This window comes from Pungitius pungitius, chromosome 1 (genome assembly GCF_949316345.1).
Source record: "Pungitius pungitius chromosome 1, fPunPun2.1, whole genome shotgun sequence".
In the NCBI taxonomy this organism is placed as follows: Eukaryota; Metazoa; Chordata; class Actinopteri; order Perciformes; family Gasterosteidae; genus Pungitius; species Pungitius pungitius.
The window spans coordinates 15351276-15373829 of record NC_084900.1 but is presented as its reverse complement, the minus strand read 5'-3'; the positions used below and the strand labels follow the sequence as shown (position 1 = coordinate 15373829).

Here is a 22554-nt window from a genome sequence, read left to right as displayed (position 1 = left end):
CTGTGGCTCATGTTGTTGTCCCCGTGGGAGATAAGCCCCCAACACGAGCAGGGACAGCTGTTCACCCCCACCCCCCCCAACCCCCACAGCCCCCTCCCTGGGAGCGGAGTGACCGGCCGGAAAAGTCTGGTTTCATCTGAGATTCTCAACAGGCCGCCGGAAAACAACTTGTCCCGGTAAACAAATAAACTGCTTGATGAACTCAATGAATCAATTAGGGGAGGAACGGATGGGGGCACCTTGCTTGTGTCTGCTGCTCTATGGCAACAGGGAGAATAGTTTGACTCTACATTTTAGGCTCGTCGATTGGAATAAACAAATTTCGAAATCCCAAGTTTAATTTGTAAATATATTAGTCTCGTTTCAAGGGGTCGAGCAGCGACACCTGCAGGTCAGAGGAGGACGGGCTCCTGCTGGCGTCTCGTATCGTTTTAATTATATGTATTTGTTGTTGGTGCTTTCGAATGAATCTCACGCTCCTGCAGATTTAACGAAGAAATCACGAAACAACGCCTGAGCAATGGAGGAAGGGGAGCAGTTGATATTGAAGTAATTCTGACCCTCATAACCAACGGGCCTTCATCTGGCAAGACCTCTCCCTCCCATTATAATTCCATCATCATACTTGACATTTCATCTGCTTTTCCCACTTTAGCACGACAGTGCTCCTCTCGTCCATCGTACATACCACAACTCCCGTAGTGCTCCTTCCCCTCTTAAATCCACTCTTAACACGTTGCCAGCACACCCCTCATTTCCCAGACAAACATCTACAGACATGTGAGCAAAAGGCCGCTGGTTTGTTGTTGGTGGAATTCTTCCCAGCTTTCTTTGTTGGGATTCTTTCTTTGTTGCAAATTTTATTAGCACTTGTTCAGTCTTTTTTCAGTCCATTCCATGCGTATGTGGAAAGAAGGGGAGTAGAACAGACATTCTTGATTAAAATCAGCGCGTACGGTGGTCCGACTCTAAATAAAGTAAAGTACAACAATATTGGCCTAAAAATTAACTTAAAGTATCCAAAGTAAACTGGCTCATAATGACTCATGGGTCACTTTAATGTTGCAGCAAGGAAAGATGGGGTTGATTTTATTTGTTTCTTTCATTACATTACAAGAAATAAACTATTTAATCCATTAACTGTGTGCAGATGTCCTTTGTTTCCATGTCATCGTAGTTTAAGATATCCAGCAGTGCCTCTTCTATAGAAGAGTAAAATTACATAGAATAGATTTACTCACATCTGATTAAAGTATCTTACAGTTGTATTTAAGAATACCTGCTTACATTCCAGGGAACAAAATTCATCCCCAATTTCCATCTGGACCTCGATGTGAAGAAGAGTCAAGTGGAGATGAATTTTTTTCGGGCCAAAAAGTCAGCTGGATATTTTGGAAAGGAAAGTTTTCTGAGTGTGCGTGACACGTTTATCTGTTTCTGATGGCGTGCAGACTAAGTTTCTTGACTTTTATTAAGACAGAAAGTGGCCCGCATCAAGCTCTGGTGCACAATCTGGTAAAGCCTGAATAAAACATATGCAGACGATGCCCACGATGACCGATAAATGTCCAGACTCACATGATGCACAGGACTCAATCAGAAATCAGCAAAACCTAAAGTAAAGTCGGGGAGCCGTCTTTTTGAAACGCATCTTTGATCATTTATTAGAAGGTTTGTTTTGAAAAATTCCACAATAAAAAAGGCTTATGTTAATTCAATTCAATTCAATTCAATTCATTTTATTTTGTATAGCCCAAAATCGCAAATTACAAATTTGCCTCAGAGGGCTTTACAGTCTGTACACATGCAACATCCTCTGTCCCGAAACCCTCACATCGGCACAGGAAAAACTCCCCAAAATATGAAAAAAACCCTTCAATGGGGAAAAAAGGGAAGAAACCTTAGGGAGAACGTCAGAGGAGGGATCCCTCTCCCGGGATGGACAGACTGCAATGGATGTCATGTGTACAGAATCAACAATGTAAAAGATGTACAATACATTCAATTTCTCTAACTGAAATGATACAAGTAATTGCAAGTAGCAGAAGAGGTGTACGGCAGGACCACTGCAGGGACAACCTCCATCAGATCGAACCACCATCCACAGAGGCTTCTGTGGGGAGGGAGAGCAGAAAGATGTTGGTTTTTGATGACAGTAATATGAATCATATTTAAAGTAATGATGATGGCAGTAGCAGGTGTCAGCAGAGCCATGAGCCAGGAGTCAGAACCGGGGTCCGCACGAAACTATGATCCACGGAGACCTGCTAGGCGAGAAAGCACAAAAAACTCCCGGAAAGAAGCTTAATTAGTGATGTACATTAATAAAGCATGGATGATTGTGGGAGGAGAGAGTGAGAGTGAGAGAGGGGCTCGGTGTGTCCTAAGAAGTCCCCCGGCAGTCTAAGCCTAGAGCAGCTTAACTAAGGGCTGGTCCAGGCTAACCTGAGCCAGCCCTAACTATAAGCAATATCAAAGAGGAACGTTTTAAGCTTTATCTTAAATGAACTGACCGAGTCTGCCCCCCGGACTGAAAGTGGAAGCTGGTTCCACAAAAGAGGAGCTTGATAACTGAAGGCTCTGGCCCCCATCCTACTTTTTAAAACTCTAGGAACCACAAGTAGCCCAGCATCTATGGAGCGTAGATGCCTTGTAGGACAATACGGTGTAACAAGCTCTTTAAGATAAGACGGTGCCTCACCAGCAAGTGCCTTGTAGGTGAGGAGAAGTACCTTAAATTCTATTCTTGATTTAACAGGAAGCCAGTGCAGAGAAGTTAATACAGGAGTTATATGATCCCATTTCTTAGTTCTTGTTAATACACGTGCTGCAGCATTCTGAATCAGCTGGAGAGGTTTAAGCGATTTACAAGAGCAGCCTGATAACAAAGAATTACAGTAATCCAGTCTAGAAGTAACAAATGCATGAACTAGTTTTTCTGCATCACTTTGAGACAGGAAGTTCCTGATTTTTGATATATTCCGTAGATGAAAAAAGGCAGTCCTTGAAGTCTTCTTTATATGAGAGTTGAAGGACATATCCTGGTCGAAGAGAACTCCAAGATTTCTGACGGTGCTGTTGGATACCAGAGCAATTCCATCCATAGAGACTGTATCACGTGACAGCTGACTTCGAAGGCGCTCTGGGCCTATCATGATAACTTCCGTTTTTTCCGAGTTTAACATCAGGAAGTTGCAGGTCATCCAGGTTTTGATGTCTCCAAGACAGTCCTGAAGTCTAACAAGTTGGTTGGTGTCTTCTGGCTTGATCGATAGATACAGTTGAGTATCGTCTGCATAACAATGGAAGTTTATGCGGTGTTTTCTGATAACGTCGCCCAAAGGAAGCATGTACAGGGTAAATAGAATCGGTCCAAGCACAGAACCTTGTGGGACTCCGTGACCAACATTCGTGGTCCTCGATGATTCACCGTTCACAAACACAAACTGGGATCGATCCGATAAATAAGATTTAAACCAGCTGAGTGCAGTTCCTTTGATGCCAATCAAGTGTTCCAGTCTCTGCAGCAGGATACGGTGATCGATGGTGTCAAATGCAGCACTGAGGTCCAGCAATACAAGAAAAGATACAAGTCCTTGGTCCGATGCAAGTAGAAGATCATTTGTAATTTTCACCAGTGCCGTTTCTGTGCTGTGATGCATTCGAAATCCTGACTGGAAATCCTCGAACAAAGCATTGTTTTGTAGAAAGTCACATAATTGATTCGCGACAGATTTCTCCAGGATCTTAGCGAGGAAGGGAAGATTAGAGATGGGTCTGTAGTTAGCCAACACCTCTGGAGCTAGGGTAGGTTTCTTCAGAAGAGGTTTAATTACAGCTACCTTGAAGGACTGTGGTACATGTCCTGTCAACAAAGACAGATTCATAATATCCAGTAGGGATGTGCTAATTAACGGAAAAACTTCCTTAAGCAGCTTAGTTGGAATCGGATCCAGGAGACAAGTGGAAGAGTTGGATTTCAAAATTGTAGAAGTCAGTTGATCAAGGTTGATGGAAGAGAAACAATCCAAGTAGGTATCAGGGCCCACGGCTGCGTCCAAGGATCCTACATCCGCGGACGGGTTGGCTCCGGTTGGGGGTAGTAGACCATCAATTTTCTCTTTGATAGTCAGAATCTTATTATTGAAGAAGTTCATAAAGTCGTTACTACTGAGGTCCACAGGAATACACGGCTCGACAGCGCTGTGACTCTCTGTCAGTCTGGCTACAGTGCTGAAGAGAAACCTGGAGTTGTTTTTATTTTTCTCGATTAATGATGAATAATAGGATGCTCTTGCGTTACGGAGAGCCTTCTTATATGTTTTAACGCTGTCTTGCCAAGTTAGCCTAGATCCTTCTGATTTGGTGGAACGCCATAACCGCTCAAGTTTCCGCACAGTTTGCTTTAGGTTCCGGGTTTGAGAGTTATACCAAGGCGCGAACTTCCTTCTTGTTGCCATTCTTCTTTTGAGGGGAGCAATACCGTCCAGCGCCATTCTCAAAGAGCCTGTGGCAGTATCGACAAGATGGTCGATTTGTGACGGACTGAAGTTTTCACAGGAGTCTTCTGATATCTTGAGACAGGACACTGAACTTAGAGCAGAGGGAATGGTTTCTTTAAATGAGGCTACAGCGGTGTCCGATAAACATCGACTGTAGAAACCCTTGGCAGGAGGAGGAGATTCTGGCAGTAGAAATTCAAAGGTTATCAGACAATGGTCGGACAGGAGAGGGTTCTGTGGAAAGATTGTTAAGTGTTCTATCACAATACCATACACAAGAACCAAGTCGAGGGTGTGGTTAAAACAATGAGTTGGTTTGTTTACAGTCTGACAGAAACCAATTGATTCCAGCAAAGAGAGAAATGAAGTACCAAGGCTGTCGTTATCGACATCCACATGAATGTTAAAGTCACCCACTATAATTACCTTGTCCGTTTTAAGGACCAAACTCGTTAAGAACTGTGAAAATTCACATAAAAATTCAGAATAAGGACCTGGGGCCCTGTACACTATTACAAAGAGAACCGGCTGGATTATTTTCCAGGTTGGTTGTGAAAGACTGAAAGTCAGACTTTCAAATGAGTTATAATCCAGTTTAGGTTTAAGGTTTATTAAAAGGCAGGAGTCATAAATAGCTGCCACTCCACCCCCTCGGCCTGTGCCTCGGGGGATATGAGTATTAACATGACTTGGAGGAGTCGCTTCATTTAAGCTAAAGTACTCCCCATCCGATAGCCATGTTTCAGTAAGACAGAAAATATCAACATGGTTGTCAGATATTAGTTCATTTACTAAAACAGCTTTAGAGCACAGAGATCTAATATTCAAAAGACCCCCTTTAATTCTCCTAGTTTGTTGCACAGTTGTATTGTTACATTTAACTTTGATTAAGTTATTAAATATAACTCCTCGGTTGTTTACCTTTAACTTAAATAACGGTGTCCGTGGGGCAGAAACAGTTTCTATAGAGTTAATTACGCTGAGTGACTGCTCGGAATGAAGCGCAGAGAAGTGTGTAAGACTGCGACTCTGCTTCCTGGTCTGAACTCTGGGTCATGGATTAAGTCCATTAAGAAACTGGGTCAGGTTCTTAGAAATGAGTTGAGCTCCATCCAAAGTTGGATGGATGCCGTCCCTCCTAATCAGACCAGGCACTCCCCAAAACGTTTTCCAGTGATCAACGAAGCCCACATTATTTACTGGGCACCACCTCGACAACCAGCGGCGGAATGACGACATGCGGCTATACATGTCGTCACTGATCAAGTTTGGGAGGGGGCCAGAGAAAACTACGGTGTCCGACATTGTTTTAGCGTATGTACACACCGATTCCACGTTAACTTTTGTGACTTCCGAGTGGCGTAACCGGGAGTCATTACCGCCGACATGTATTACAATCTTACTGTATTTACGTTTATCCTTAGCCAGCAGTTTAAGATAAGACTCAATGTCGCCCGCTCTGGCCCCGGGGATACAAGTGACTATGGCCCCTGGTTTCGCTAACTTCACGTTCCTCAGAATGGAGCTACCTATAACCAGAGTTGGCTTCTCAGCGGGTGTGTCGCTGAGTGGGGAGAATCGGTTTGAAACGTGAAGTGGTTGGTGGTTAACCGTGTGCTTCGACTTAGACTTATGCTTATTCCGGACAGTCACCCAGCCTCCCGGCCGCTCGGGGGTTGCCGGGGGACGGTTAGCAGGAGCAAACGATACGTCTATGTGGTCCGCACCGACTATAGGAGATGGCTGGTTAACAGCGGCTACCTCCATGGTGCGGAGCCGTGCTTCTAACTCACTAAGCCTCGCCTCCAAGCGATCAAATATACTGCACTTCTTACATGTACCATTATCCGTAAGGGAGGCAGAGGAATAGCTAAACATGTGACACACCGAGCAAGAGAGAGCAGGGGAGGTAGGGAGGGAAGACATCACAATGTTAGCTGCTAAGCTAATGCTAAAAGAGGTAGCGCTAACGCTAAACAACGTCTAAGCAACTATTCGTTTAAACGACAAAGTGCTGGACGGTGAGGCGTTTAACAACGTCTCACGTAGATAATTCGCCGCTTGTACTGACAATATCACGACAGAATCAACTTGGTATCGCTAGAGCTCTGAAAAAGTTCAAGACATCAAACACGCTGTCGACAGGAAGTGACGCAACAGACTCACCGCCTCCTTGACAGAATTAATTAACCACTTCTCCACTGAGAAGACCAATGACCAAATTGTTAATTGGAATATAAAAAGAAATGTGGTTTTCCCCATTGAATTATTGGAACATACAACAATGTATCTACACACCCCATGGTTTAGACCGATTTCTGCCAAAAACGGCATGTGTTGTGTTGCTGGAAGAAGCTGCACAGAAAGTACTGTGCAAGTTAAAGCAATAAGTAAAAAGGGCTGTTCAAGTATTCGTAGAGGAAGGCTGATGTTTTGCCAAAATAAATGATCCACGAGTTTATATACGTCCTGTTAATTTCAAACTGTTAATATTATGGAGTGCATCATACGGGCTTTGGAACACCCAGTTTCCTCACTTTCATTACATTACATGTCATTCAGCTGACGCTTTTATCCAAAGCGACTTACAATAAGTTCATTTCAACCAGAAGGATAGAAAACTCAGAAGAACAAGGGACAAGAAAGCGCAATTTCCTCATTACCACAGGCCTCCTCCTCACTAAACTCCACTGTTATCAACATCAACATCTCCCTTCCTTTCATCCCTGAAGGGGATGTGATATCCTTTCAAACCGTTCCAGACTGGACCCAGTCATACAACTATCAAGACCAGATGCCCACAAACACAAAGTGTCTTGCAACCATTCATACAATGAGTATTAAAAAAAAAGATTACAACGAAGACCACATTCGCTCACTTCTTCGGAACATAAAGTCGAGGCGGAGCAGTTTCCCGTCGGACATAAATTCGCGTCGGACCACCGCCCCAGCGACCCATAGCGGCTCACTGTAGGGAGCAGTTGGAGACATTTGTGGGGCCGTCGCGTCGTTAATCAGCCCGTCGGAGGGCGGAGGGACGCCGGACGGGTCGCGGCAGTTGTTGTCTTCTGTGAGAAGATGTTCGCCAGACAGTTCCGAGTCAGATCCAACACCGCCATCAAAGGGTCGGACAGGTGAGCCCCCGGTCACGTGTCCCCACCGACCACAGGACGCGTTCATAACAAACGGTCACAGCAGGAGATTCGATTATTGTAAACAGAACCAGCGAAGCATCAACTATCGGTCATATTCCTTCTAGAATCATCGCCGAAACACATCTTAATACGTTAATGCATTACTGGGACATACGTGTGTTACATGTATGTCACTGTATAATTACTCAGTTCCTGATGTTTACCCACAATTCAGCAGTGTCAGAAGCAACGCTCAGAACTATTTAACATAAAAATAACATTTTGTTCACAACAACGATTGGACCAAGAGGACATTTAAGTAATTTTATAATGAGTTGTTATAATTATGGGACGAGAACGTTGTGTTCAGCTAAACCGAATCACAGCAAAAGGTTTTCTTTTGCGCGTTGCTGCGCAGTGATCTTCACCTCCAGGGTCACTGAGAGTGGTTGTTTTTCCCTTTCAGGAGGAAGCTCAAAGCGGACGTGTCCGCGGCCTTCCCCTCGCTGACTGCGGACGAGCTCTCCGAGCTGATCCCCAACAAAGAGGAGTTAAATGTAGTGAAGATTTATGCACACAAGGGCGACGCCCTCACACTTTATGTTCTCCACAAAAATCCTCTGTTCTTTGAACTGGAGAAACGACTTTACCCGACAGGTGATGACGCTCGGCGATCCCGTCACTTTGAGATCACCGGATGAGCTCGTCCTCGCGCGGCACCTGTTCTAACGGCTGCACTGTCACTTTCCTCTCTTCAGTCTACGCGCTCTGGCGCCACCCAGCTCTCCTGCCGACGTTCAGGACATGGCCTCCGGTGCTTGAGAAGTTGATCGGAGGAGCAGGTATCACCAGATAGTTGCACAAAAGTTTCTGGTTGTGTGATGAAGTGAACTAGAAGATTCTGGCAATAATTTGCGCTGATGAAGGAAACCGTTCTGATTTTCTCGAAAAGATCTCATGCTGCCGGGCGTGGTGGCGCCTTCAAGCGGTCTCCCACATGTGAAGCGGGGCGACTGCTGCTCTGTTACGTTGGTGAAGAACAGGTGAGTTATTGCAACATGTTCGTCTTCTAAACGCTCAGCGCAGATTTTGAGTGTGACGCCGGCGGTGGGTTTGCAGAGCTCCGGTTGCCGTCGGCAACGCGGCATCGTCCACCGAGGAGATGCACAGCTCGGGCATGAAGGGGAGAGGAGTGTGTGTTCTCCATGCGTACATGGATCATCTCTGGCGAGTATCCTCCATCTTCTTGCTGATTTTTAGTTTTTATTTGTCCTAACAACCCTGTTAATGTGCATCGCCTCATGCACTGCTGGCTCTCTCAAAGTTAAAATACCTGAAACATTTCACAGAATTCACCATCAAAGCCCTTAACTTTGAATGCATGTTTTTCTTGTAGGGCTTTTGGAGATAAATCAGGCCCTCCTTCTTTCCCCGATGCAGAGGGTGAAGAGCACGATGCGAATGGAGAAGATTATGAAGTCGATGACAGACAGGAGGAGGCTGAGAGGTGTGAGGAGGAGGAGGAGGAGGAGGAGCAGCAGCTCTCAGGTGAAAAGGTCAAAGATCAGCCCTGCTCTGGCATTGAGGAGCTGAGTCTGGTCGAGCAAGAGGAGCAGAGGGGCGACGAGGAAGAGGAGGCAGATCAAGAAGACCAGAAAATGCCACAAGGTACCAGACACGCCTCCCGGCATTTTAGTTCCAAAGTCACGTTGAACAAAGGAGCCATTAAAGCACATTCCACCACATTCCTTCATGGCCTCGTAATCTCTCTTACCCCTGATTCAAATCAAACGGAGACGTTCTGCAGCCAAACGAGTGGCGGGCCGCAGCTAATTCAGTGGGTTGAGACTGTCTGATGCGGCAGGGGGGGGGGGGGGGGGGAGCGCAGGAGAGGATGTGACCCGGGTCCTGCTCTGATTTCCACAGAGACAATGGATGCTCTGCTGTTGCAGTGTTTTCTCCATGCGCTCAAGAGGAAGGTGAAGAAATCCGAGCTCCCCCTGCTGACCAGCACGTTTCTCCGCAACCACATGTTCTCCTGCTGGTAAAAGTTCAGTTGCTCTTTTAAAAAATATATTTCTTTGAGGCTTTTAGCAGAGAAATTGAGTGTATTACTGAAAACATCTGGTGTTGTTTCAGCCCGAGTGGAAAGCAACTTGACATTAGGAAATCCAGCTATAAAAAGGTATGCTGAATATACAGAATGGTGTAATCCTCAAGGACCAGCAGGGTCGTCACTAAGCATTTACCCCCCCCCCCCCCTCCCACTAGCTGTCCAAGTTTCTCCAGGCCATGCAGAAGCAACATAACCTCGTGCGAGTGAAAGAACTGACCAAGGGAGTGGAGAGCATCGTGGAGGTGGACTGGAACAATCAAGAGTGAGCTGAGCAACGTCTCAACTTAAAGAAATTCTCTGGTTCAAACTCGGCCCGCCCACATCCAGCCTGACTCTCCCCTTTTTCCCCCCATCTCTCTTATTCCAATCAATCTTCACAGGCTGCGTTATTTCAAAGTTCTCGAGGAGACGAATGATGAAGCGTCCTCGGCGCAGGACGGCGGGGAAGCAGAACCTCCTTACCGGCCCCCCGAGATCACCACGCTGTACTCCGTGTCGGCCCGACTGGAGCCGCTTTTCCTGGACGCCAACAAGAGGTGCGTTTGTTTATGCTAACCCCTGCCTCTGGTTGCATGCACATGTTTGAGTGGTTCCGGGGGGGGGGGGACGTTGAGAGCGGAGCATCCAGCCGTGCCGTGTTTACCCGAGCGAGGAATCTCCCCCCCCCCCCCCCCCCCCCCCCCCACAGCGCCGGGAGTCCACCTCTTGGACCGTCATAAACCTGTTTAATGGACTGGTTCCGGCTCGGCTCTCTGAGCGTTGCTCGTCGGGTTTCCCCACTATTTGCTTCTTTTTAACCAAATTCACAAAAAGAAAAGGGACCTGACAGCCCAGACGGAGTCGTCGTGTGTCTGTTAGTGTTTGAAGTGGGACGCAGTGATAGATTCTGGAAGGAGGTAATAAAGGTTTCATGACTGACGGTGGTTTTGTGTCGTAAAGATTATACAGACGGCTGGTATTCCAGTAGCTGTTTTGTCCAGGATGTATTTTCTTTAAGTTTGGGGAGATGGTGGCGCATGGGGTAGTGCAGTGCGCTGGGGGCTGCAAGGTTGGTGGTTTGAATCCCGGCTTCCCCATGTGCCATGTCGAAGTGTCCCTGAGCAAGACACCTAACCCCTAATTGCTCCCCAGGCAAAAATGTAATGCACGGGTTATAATGCAATGCAATGTAAGTCGCTTTGGATAAAAGCGTCAGCTAAATAACATGTAATGTAATGTAATTTTGGAGGTCCATGTAGATCAGGGCCTGGGAACCATTTTGGTCTTTTTGCCTGCCACCTGTAGAATAATCCCTTTATCCATAAAGTCATAATACCGTCAGTCACATACAATACATACAGTCTGTAATGAGACCGTAAACTGAACGTGTGAACATTTATTCCTGTGCTTCTGTCTGCTTTAACGCCCCCACAGGAAAGGAACCATCCTGCAGCCTGCTGAAGTGAGGCACATTGTCACCGAGTACGTGAAGAAGAATGAACTGGTGGATGAAAATAACAAGAAGTGAGTAGATACTAAAAGAACCAAGAGGTTAGGATTGTCTAATATTACCTCAAGGTAACATCACATTTTTGTTGAATTCAATCAAAGCTTATCTTTTTGAGAGGGGACCGTGAAAGAAAGAAAGAGAGTAGACTTAATTATTAAGTCTCCGTTCTGCGTCTTGTTTTTTTTTGCAACCAGGCGCTGCTTCTTGATGTGGTAAAAAGTATATTCTGTATCTGAATATGAAATGATAAAAACCTCCTGAGCAGGAGACTACTGTATTTCCCAATTTTAATTCTATAATTACCGCATTTATTCCCATTGGAGGTTTTTACCCTGAATTTGGCCGAACGATGCATAGCTGGAAAAACCTGAGTTCAAACACAACCACGCTGTCAGGATGTTACATAACAGGGTGCTGCAGTAGAAGGGAAACCGCAATGACGACTGACGCCATCGGATGTCGCTTTAATTCTTTAAATGTGACTCGTGACCAGAAGACAAATTGATAATTCTGTGTAATAAAGAAAATGGGATCTTGGTATTTAAAGGGCATGCAGCCTAACAAGGCAGCTGGCCTCCTGTTAGATGGCATCCATCAAATATGAGAGGTGCTTTTTTCCAACCGCCCCCCCCCCCCTCTGTTCACAGCTACGTCACCGTGGACCCGACGCTGTGTGACTGCCTGTTGGAGAGGTCGGAGTACCAGGAGGTCCAGTCTCTTAAGTGGGACGACCTCTTCGGCAGGTAAGGACTTTATTCATCTTGTGAGCTTCATGGTTGCACAAGAGGCCTCAGTATTGAAAAGAAGCTGCTGTGGCAAAAACGGTGAAAGATGAGGATTTAAAACCAATAGAAAGATCCGACACTACGATGCCTTTTTATCATTTTATTTGGACTACCTGTGGTTTCCGGAGTGGGGCCTTCTGGGCTGTGATTCCCTCATGTAGGAATGTACTTTTTCAAAAAGACGTTTCCCATTGTCGATGCGAGGTAACATGTGCTTCTTAAGGTCGTAAGGTCATTCACACCTTAACATTCCTGCTCTTTATGTGAACGCCAAGGAAGCACAAGCTTCTCCGTTAACGCGGTGGTCCCTCGGCCCTCTGACCTCGGCAGCCTCCTCGTCTCCGCAGGGCGCTGGGAAAGATGACCGAGTGCTATGAAGTGGTGTTCCCGGGACATGCACCCATAAGAAAGAAGGGCCACATGGAGCCCATAGACGTCTCCGTGGCTTCACGAGGCTCCAATAAGAAGGTGAGCCCCCGTTAAAACCACCCCATAAATGACCAGCTGTATCAGCACAGACTCAACAGGCTTCGAGCTACGTGCTAACTTCACCATGCTAACGTGGCCACTTTGTTAGCATGCTAACGTTTGTCAGCACTGCAGGCTTTAGTAATAATGATTACATTGCTCGGGGAGATGGGGACATGCTGCTTAGCCAGCAGACGCTGGGATGTTTGAGTAACCATAGTAACCGCCGCAGCATCATGCCGTCGATGTTGACGCTCACATCGTCCCTGCAGGTCACTGTGATAAAGAACCTGGACGCGTACGGCCTTGATCCCGCCGCCGTGAGCGCCGCATTGCAGCGCCGCGTCCAGGCCAGCTCCGTCCTACAGCCCGTCCCCGGGTCCAAGGACAAAGTCCTGGTCCAGATCCAAGGCAACCAGATCCACCAAGTCGGCCTTCTGCTGACGGGTAAGGAGCGACCGGGTCACGTGCGGCGGGATCTCCCAACTGCTTTACCTGTGCACGTCTAATATTGTGCTTCAATTGCAGATTATTATCAAATTCCTCGCAAGTACATCCAAGGACTCGACAAAGCTCCGAAAAGTGGAAAGAAGAAGTAACTCTGCTTTGTGTGAACACAACAACACGCGCCTCTAACTTTAAATAAAGGTGATCACTGCTCTCCTCCTGCAGATTGATGGATGCACTCACTGCGTTGTGTTCCGTTGGATCAGGTTTTCTGATCGGATCATTTAAACCAGAGCAGCATTGTTTCCCTGCGAAGGGATCAGATGCTGATGCAGAAAACATTAAAAGTTCAATGTTTTCCAGTTGAGTGATATGTCCAATAAAAAAAGAGTGTCTAAAAATGATAATATATCTAAAGTTAAGAAAAAAACAGGCGAAAAATGCAAATAGAGAAATAATTTGGCACGTCAGTATTTAGTTTGGTGGTGTGTAGGATTCAAGGCGGCGGTATTTCTCGTGACCACGCCAGGGGATTTTTTTAGTGATCGACTCATCTTCAAGTGTGCACTATTAAACCTGCTGAGTTATGTTGTGGTTTCCGAGGTTGTCGGCTGCACGTCGGTTTCCTAAGTCGTCATCGGGTTTTGCAGATTTTGTACTGTAGTAAAAGAAGGAATTTTGCAATCAAGATCTTTTTAACATCCTGTAAAACCTGTTTTTTGTCCCCCTCAGCCACCAAAGTGTCCCGGTGGATAAAGATGAAATGTCCTCCGGTTATTGATCAGGGGCCCAGAAAGCAGTGTGTCCCCAAGTATCTCAAAAAAACATTCTCTCTAATGACCACCGAGCTGACTGTAAGTCTATGAGAAAGTGACTCTACTTCTCTCTTGATTTATTCCCTCAGGAAACAAGAGTTTATGGTCTTAAGTTCTACTTTCAAGTCTTCTTCAACACAGAAGGATGTTCATTTTAAAGCTGATTCTGATTTAGAGCGCATGGCTTAGGGCGCGGCGTATGTGATTGACAGGTCGCTTTCCGTCTGAATGTTGTCCCTCTTTTTCTTCCATACAACTTTACCAAAACAATCTCCTCCCTCGGGGTTTACTTCACTGGACTTTTATGTGCAAACTGATTCATCACCAGTCACCAAGTGAATCAATGGTATCGCCTGATCTTCGTGTGTGTGTGCGCGTGGATACGCACATCAATTTGTCCTCAAACCATAAACAAATAGCCACATCGTTTTGACCTTGTGCGTCACACCCGTCCAATCAGGTTGGACTCAAAGAGTCTCCGGGGGAAACCACGGCGCTGCTCGCTGATCACCATCCCAGCGGCTCCCACACACGTGGCCGCTAATTAGCGACGTCACCCGGTGACGCGCTGCTCAGCTTCCGGAGGCTGGAGTCCATGCTGTTGGTCCAAAATGTGTGCAGAGCCTCAAGAAAAGCCAGCTGCCCCCCCCCCCCCCCCCCAAAGGAAGTTTTGTTTTAATGAGAAACGTCCTGCAGGAGGTCAGAGCCTGCAGCTGCAGGGATGAAGTGCTCCTGTAAGAGGCCTCTTTGTGTCGTGGCCCTGTTTACACTTTACATTTAGTTATTGATTTAACATTTTTTTTGATTTTCCCTTCCTGCTAGAATCGCTTCCCAAAGACTGAATCTTGCGTGTTCAGTAGAACAAAATAACCACATTAAGCTGTTAATAAAGTGTCATATGCTTCACTTTTGCTCAAGAAAGTATAAATCGATCCATTTATTTTACAATTATTGTAATAAGAAGTTGAGAAAAAACCAAGCTTCCCACAATTTATTTTTCTTTGTCAAATTCTGGCACCTCTGGTACCCACAGTGCAACTAGACCACGGAAATACAGTCATATTTCCAGATGCTTCACTACCGTTGTCACGGTGACGGCCACCTTCCAAAGAGGTGACGCATCGCGCAAGAGTCGGCTGTCGGAGCCTACGTCGTCTCTCGTTCCAAACCTCTTCAACTGAATGTAAAATGTGATTGGTCGTTAATGGCGTTAAATACTCAATGTCTAAGTTAATGAAAAGGAGAAGAGGAGCAAAAGAAAACCAAAGAGCAGCAGACAAATATGTGTGTAAATGTGTCTTATCAATCATTGCGCTTCTGTCAAGGTCGCGTTGTACAGACTTCGGGCCACTTCTATTCAGCTGAGCCGTAATACCGAGGGCCACATCCTGTGTTACTGGGGGCCCAACATCTGTGCTTTTATTGGGACCCCGTTGGCTGAAGCCGAAGGTTCGACAGAAACCACCGAGAAAACAAATGATATAAGACCACAAATGTCGTAACGGGCCGTTACTACTGCACACGTTGTTATTAATATCCACCGATTTGACTAATAAACACTGAATGTACTCTGTCTGTATATTCAATGTTTGACTTTACAAAGAAATGAGCTAGAAATGTGCACTCTGCCCCCCCCAGCTTGACTTTAATGGGCTGTGGAAGGTGATAAAAACGCTCTCCGGCGAACCGTCTCGTGTCACAACCCTTCGACCTTTTCCCCGCCCTGCGCGAGTTCTCCGTGACATTCCGATCCCATCGTTGACCCGCGGGGTTCTCTGGCGTCCCGCCGTGACCCGACGCTCCAGTTCAGGTGATGGGGACTTCCTGCGCTGAGGCCTCACCTAAATGGTCGCGTTTGCTGCCCGGTCAGCTGACTTTGGAGGAGGTGACCCGACGGACGGTTTTCTCTTTATTCTCGAAATATCCACTTCATGTTGTCCTCCGTCTGTCCGGACCTGTTTAGTCTTCTGACTCTGACAACCATCGAGCAGTAGATCTGCAGCTTGCACATATTTATCATTCAGTACAGTTTTAATTCAAGACATTATTCAGTGACTTACTTGCTCTCCATGCCAAGGTGACCTCTGTCTCTGTCCTTCTGACTTTGTTGTCTCCCTCTCTGTCTCTGTCCTTCTGACTTTGTTGTCTCCTTCTCTGTCTCTGTGTGTTTCTCTCGCTGTGTCTGCGTCTGTGACCAATACAATGCAATAACTTGCCTTTTACCTTTATCTGTTTTCTACATGTCCAAACTGACTGGCGGATCCAGCGGTGCCCCGGGTCTGACCCGCAGAGACTGCTGCTGGGGTTTGTGCTTTGTGAGGACGAAGTGGACACACGGGTCTATTCTGGATTTAATCCAATGAAACTATCAAAACGTCCTTGGACTTGATTGACTGGAGGCAGGCGGAATGTCTGTAAACTTTGTAAACATGAGTTCCTGGTCTATGAAGTTGTCTGGAATACAGCATGATGTCCATTTAGTGGATTATGGTCCAATAGAAATAAATGAGGACATATTTTAGGGCGTGGCTACCTTGTGATTGACACGTTGCTGCCTGGACACACACGAGTTGTGTTTACTGCCATCTCTGTTTTGATATTATTAGTATCATTACTATACATTTTCCTCTATTACACATCTCATCATGTCGGTAATAGCGTTGTATTATAATGCAATTCCCCTGAGATGATGTTGTCCCCATCGTCACACGTGCCCCCCCCCCCTCCTGCAAACAGAAATAAGACTTGTGGCTTCCGTGCTGTGCAGAGGTTACGTAAGGCCGTAAGCCGCTCATTAAGAAAGATGTTTTTTAAACATTTTTCTGAAATCTCCATTTGGCTCGCAGGGCGGATTACTTTCACCTTTCCAGCGAGGTCCATCTTTGTTTCCAAGGGAGGCCTTGCTCCGGTGAAAAGAAAAAGAAGAGGTGTCACTCGGACTGCTGCATGCCTACTTTTGGATTACGTTGTTAGCGTTTTGTTGTTTTTTTAGGTAACACGGCGGTTACGTAACGGGTGCCCGGCGACGCTTCTCCTGAGCTTACTGAGGTCATCGCTGCCGCTCCAGTTTACAGCTGAGAGGATGAGAAGATCAAAAATGATTTAGACGCACTTATGGAAAATATTTAAATCTGGTGCATCTGTTTGCGCCGTGTCGTCACAAGTAGCATGTTGTTGGAGTTTTGTTTTTTTTTCATTCTGCCTGATAATCCACAGACTGTGTTTTTAGCTCGTAATGTGGTTTGCAAAGTGACAGGAAGTTAAACACCGCCAGGCTGCTGTGGCTCGTCGTGCAGAAAGCACAGATGAAAACTTGTCTCTTTTCTCACTTTGAGTTGTTATGAATCCCAACAATCCGTCATGAGGGTCAGAGAAGTACGTCCCAAAGGCCAGAAACTCACAGAAAGCAGATGGAAGGAAACCCTGAAAGCTTATAAACCTCATGACTGAGCTGAGGATATGGTGATACACACTAATGAAAAGGTGCAAATAATCACCAGGGATTGGTTTGAGCCGACATCAGCAGACACAGTCTGTGCCGCCATCTGTTGGTCATCAGTCAGCACGTCAGGGTCTCTTTTACAGACGCACCTTCCAACAAGCCCGAACATCCAGACGAGGCCCCCGGGAACCTGTACGCCGCTTTTAAGCTGCCGAAAAGTTACTTAAAGTCAAGGTCAAACTTTACCTGTATAACAATATAAAGTGATAGTGAAAAACATTTCATCTGTTCAAATATTGAAGTTGACATTTTTTCCTCGTCGATTACAACAAACGTAACAACTACTGTAACATGATTTCACTTCCACCTACTGAGGGCCCCCTGAAGCTGTATGGAGCTAAGCTAAGCTAAGCTAACCATTGGTTTTTTGCACCTGATGTGTTTTCTCACGGCCTTGTGTTTGCTGAATTCTACTGATATACAGCCCACAACATCGAGGCCAAACAGAAATGTTGATTAACATTTTCCATTAAACGCCTGCAGCACCAGTTCTTCAGGCTCAACTAACAATACCTGCAACGTCATTGCACTCGACGCTGACACAGATCCCTGCAGAGCACCCCAGGCTGTGGGCCCTGATCCGTCTGCGGGACGTCATCCCGCTGAGAGGATTGCACCGCCGGAAAAAAAGGATTACACACTTTGCCGTTTTCCCGACCCAAAAAACTGCTTAACCGCTCTGATTAGAGACCCAAAAACATCACGGCGACGCAGCGGGTTCAGAATCGTGTTTTTTTTGGGGCACCGCTTATGTTCTTATGACGTGGCTGATGGATCGATAGGTTATCGGGTGACTCGTCTGGTTTTATATGTTCTCGCTTTGTCTTTATGAGACAAAATAAATCTTCACTTTTCTTTTTTAGTTTTCACACTTGCCCCCCAGGCTTTGTTGGGCTTTGGTGTTCTCGAACGGCCGTAAAACTTGACGCCCTTCAGCTCCCACCCGTTGAGCACAACCTGAAATATACCTGCGGGCTGAATATATATATCATTTCAATTTATCTTTTGTGATGCATACCACATGTTTTCACGCATTCCATTATTCAAATGTAGCAGCCAAAACTCAGAGGTCAGAAAACTTCAAACATAAATGAAAGATCAGAAGCATCTGCCTCTGGTTCACCATCTCACGTATCCATACGATACTGCAGGAGCTTCATCATGTCCTTCTTTAGAGATCACGGTTTCTTGTTTCGTATAATGGAAATGAGATTCACAAAAGGGGATTTTTCAGAACTTTACTTGATGTGCGATCCATACGGTTCAGTGCAGCAGCCGCTGGCTTCATCAAAATGAAAACTATTTGTTCCAGAATCCCAACGGAAAGAGATCGATCCGAGGGCGTCCGTGCCGTGTGTCTTCCTCACATGTCGGTACACGACCTGTGATCTGTCAGTCTGCCGCATGATCCATCAACTTCAGACTCATTCATCAAGGACTCTCAAGGTCAGGGCAGGTCCAGGGCTGCCCTCTATGTAGAAGAAGCATGTCCGTGTTCACAATATTGCCCTATTGACACGGGCTGTTGTTATAAGGGGTTCTTGTGGGATTTAACCCCCCCCCTCAATACTCCCAAATACTTTGGACTTAATTCAAATGGGTCTCCATGTTGTGTGCGAGGTGCTGCCCCAGAATGTGCCGTAAACTATCACATGACCTCTGTGTTTGGTGGAACACAACCTCTCTAAGTACCACGAGGTCTTCTGCAGGTCATGTGCTCGGGCCAATAGTGGCGCTGTCATGGCGTCGCGTCCAGAATAAGAATAAAGAACCAATAAAAAAAGCAAAGCCTCTGCAATAGTGGAGCGTTTAATTTAACCCGGACTCAGAGCTCCTTCATAACGCCTCCATTAATCTCTCCCTCCAACACCTCCAGATAGATTAGCCCTATATGGAGTAATTTTGTCTATTCCACATTTGTCTATTCCTTTGGTCCTTAAGTAGACATGTGAACATAATTTAGTACAAAGGATGAACAGAAATTAGGCTCAGAGGAGTTGGTGAACTCTTCGCCTCGCCTCGGGACTCTTTTCCTCCAGAAGGCTCCGAAAGGAGAATTATTGTCCAATGTTGTCCACATTTGAACTTAACTTAAAATTGTCTTTGCCTATTGTCTCCCATTGAATCTTGAGCTGTCCTCCCCTTTCGACCTGCTCTCTTTTTTTTTAAGCTTAGATGCTGACTAAACAACCCTCGCTGCTCAAATTCAGCCCAATCCGAAGGATTAGAACATGAGAAAGTCGTTTGTGTCAGTGAGTGGTCGTGTGTTTGCGAAGCTTCCCGTGCAGGTGACCTGTTCTCCTGCTTGTGTGCATAACGTGAATGAGTCCGTCTGTGCTGTCGAGAGACACATGTGCGGAGCAGGAGGCGAGGATGGAGGCGGCGAGGGAGCGAGGGAGCGAGCGAGGGGCCCGTAGGTTAAGAGCTAAAGCCGCTTGGCCCAGATGAAAAGGGCTCTCAGGCTCCCTGCCAATCAAAGCCCGGGCCAGCGGCCTGCCCCCTCACTGCCGGGGCAGGGAGCGCTATGGCCACACGCTGCCTGCATGCACACGCTATAATAACAATAATAATAATAATTTCATTTATATAGTGCTTTTCCAAATGCTCAAAGTCACTTTCCATAAAACATTTTAAAAAATCCTAAAAGCTGAGCAATAAATAAATAAAACCAAGCAGATAGCGAATACACAGAATACACAGTCATGCATTAAAAGCAGTTCAGTTCACGTTCCCTGCATGCACACGCTCGCTGCATGCACACGCACACTGGGACAGAGACAAAGAGCCTCTACTTAAAGAAGTGTTTATATGAAGCTGCTGGGATTTTCATTCCTATATACAAATCAGTGGTAAGACCCAACTGGCTCTGGAGTTCACCCGAGCTCGAGGGAAGTGCTTAATCTGCACATTTCTTCTGTTTTTGTACAGCCTGCGAACTGCCGTGGTTGACTTTCATCGGTTACTGTTTTTTTTGTTCGCCTTACTCTGTGGCCAGCATGAAGAATGATAGAGAAAACAAAATGAATACTGCACTAACATCTGTCCTCGGGACTCCATGAATGATGAGGTTGTTCCTCATTTGCTGTTTTTCAATCAGCTTCTCACTGTATGTGAACAGTATGAGAACCGAATGGGAAAAAAAGTACAGTAAAAAAGTTTGTGGGAAAAACTTGGTTTGGCAAATATTAAGAGAAGCAAAAGTAGAAGGCAGGGCCGTGGAAACAGACTCACACAATAAATTATAAAGCACTTGAACCATGTGAACCAAGTGTCCACTCAAGCCTCCAACAGCTAACAGGGAGAAATAAAACACCATGGGGTCGGGTCCAGGTCTGAATCTTCTCCTCTCTGTAGGATCACGTGTGAAATCTGGCCCTTGATTCTGAATCCAAGTTGCATCAATCATCTGTCGCCCGCTGCTTCCAAACGAATCCCCCGCCGAGAGGCCGACGTTGGAAAGTGCTTCAAAAGCCCTCGCAGAGAACGCACAGCAGGCGGGTGGATAAACTCATCCGTCCGGGATCGAACGGGAAGAAGAAAAGTGCTCAATTAGCAGTGAGATGTCAACCAGCTCTCTCAGATTCAAACTTGTTTGTTTGAGGGATTCTTGCGCTCGAGCCCGGTCTTTCTTGCATTAAATATGCTCCTCTCCTTGTTTGACACTACATGGTTCCTCCAGAGTGTCCCGCAGATATTCGGAGCTACTGTTTGAAAGACCACCAGCTGGGTTCGGGACATTTGAGACATTTTTCCTGTCTCGTCCCTTTGGAAGCAGCTCTTCCACATTGGTCCACTTCACTTCATCTTGGTACAGTTACTGAGTTTAGAGGTTTACCAGTAGAAGAGAAAATGTGATTATTTTGAAACATTTTTCTTTCCTTGTTTCAAACCACAATCCCCACACTTTAGGGGCAGTGACTGTCATGTTGCCCCTGTCGGACTCCTCCCCCGCCAGCTCTGCTCCACTCTTCCCACCAGCTGCAGTCAATCACCCTCGTCACCTCACCTCCTCTTAAGGAGCTGCAAAACCCCGTGCCGTCGTCAGTTCGTTGCCATTCAACGTCGACTCGCCAGGCCCCAGCCAAGCTTTGTCTTGTCCTGCCTTGCCTTTTCTATTTAAACTAACCCTTGTTCTCGTGCCTCAGGAAACTGCTTCAGGAGCACGCCAGGGGGGACCTCCAGCCAAGCGGTATCACCCATCCTCGAGCCCGGACCTCGTCCAAGCCAAGTCCCTGTCTGCCGCACCGACACAATAAACCTGTACACTCTCCCACGACTTACCTGTCTTTTCTACGGGGTTCCAGCACCTGGGTTCGCCCCGTCAGGGTACCGTGACAATATAAATAACTATTTACACAGCACCCTTCCAGTACATATTATGGATATTAAGATTCAATAAAAGAGCAATTGTTGTAAAACACATTTAAAATATAAATAATTAATAAAACATGATGTATTAGTTGTCTATCATATTATAAAACACAATTAAAAAGATCTACCTCAAGGTAGCAGCGTTGAAATCATTTTTAAGACCACTCCAAAAAAAGGAAGCCATTGTGGAGATGCTAAAATGTATTTACCGTATTTTTCTTTTAGTTGTTTTGTTTGAACTCTGTATTTTCATTTTGTTTGAGAAGTCCCTCACTTCTTCATTCGTTCATTTGTTTGTAATCTTGTCAACAGCACTGCAAAGCTCAGTCAAGATCACGGTTTCAATAACTATCATTTTATAAATGATCAATAAATTCAGTTTAGAGATACTATACTGTGTACATATAGCTCTATATGAGCAGGTCAACCAGTCTGTGAGGTAACCCACGCGGGCCGCCTGCAGCCCTGCAGCAGATGATGGGCTGCGACCACGCAGGGAAACACAAAGGAGGGAAGCAGAGTGAGGCCCAAATAACAAAAGAGGGATGAATACACAGTTATGAAATGGAATCGTGATTCTCCATCTGAAAAGGACAAAAAGAGATGCCTCATGTCAGGAGGCGGTACTCAGTCATCTGACGTGCATCCCCCCCCCCCCCCTCGTTCTCCCAATCCCCCTCCATCCATCCCCGTTGTACATGACGGGATGATCAGCGTGCACGAGGGGGGGAGGAGGGATAATACCTCCTGAACACACGATGAATGTAGTCATTGGGCTTAAAGTGACCGGGGGGGGGGGGCGTGCATGTGAGTGGCACCAAGCGCATCATCGTCAACTCTCCCCTGCAGCCTCTTTCAGTCTCTCCATCGTCCTCTTGGAGAGACAGAGGGGGAGAGACAGAGGGGGAGAGACAGAGGGGGAGAG

At 46.2% G+C, this 22554-nt stretch overlaps 1 protein-coding gene across 3 annotated transcripts; it reads left to right on the top strand.

Moving 5' to 3' along the window:
• The first annotated feature begins 7438 nt into the window (after positions 1–7438).
• On the top strand, positions 7439–16453 carry eif2d (eukaryotic translation initiation factor 2D). Of its 3 annotated transcripts, none has more exons than XM_037480544.2 (16): positions 7439–7636; positions 8103–8293; positions 8395–8478; positions 8589–8679; positions 8756–8863; positions 9033–9304; positions 9563–9680; positions 9776–9821; positions 9908–10014; positions 10133–10288; positions 11166–11255; positions 11889–11984; positions 12374–12494; positions 12767–12941; positions 13023–13142; positions 16023–16453. In XM_037480544.2, the coding sequence occupies exons 1-15, from the start codon at positions 7581–7583 to the stop codon at positions 13091–13093; spliced, it is 1782 nt and encodes a 593-aa protein (XP_037336441.2). In that variant the 5' UTR covers positions 7439–7580; the 3' UTR covers positions 13094–13142; positions 16023–16453. The 3 variants fall into 3 exon arrangements, with proteins under 3 accessions (XP_037336441.2, XP_062418438.1, XP_037336440.2); XM_062562454.1 differs by lacking the exon at positions 16023–16453 and adding an exon at positions 13674–13927; XM_037480543.2 differs by lacking the exon at positions 16023–16453 and having other exon boundaries at positions 13023–13294.
• The last annotated feature ends 6101 nt before the right edge of the window (positions 16454–22554 follow it).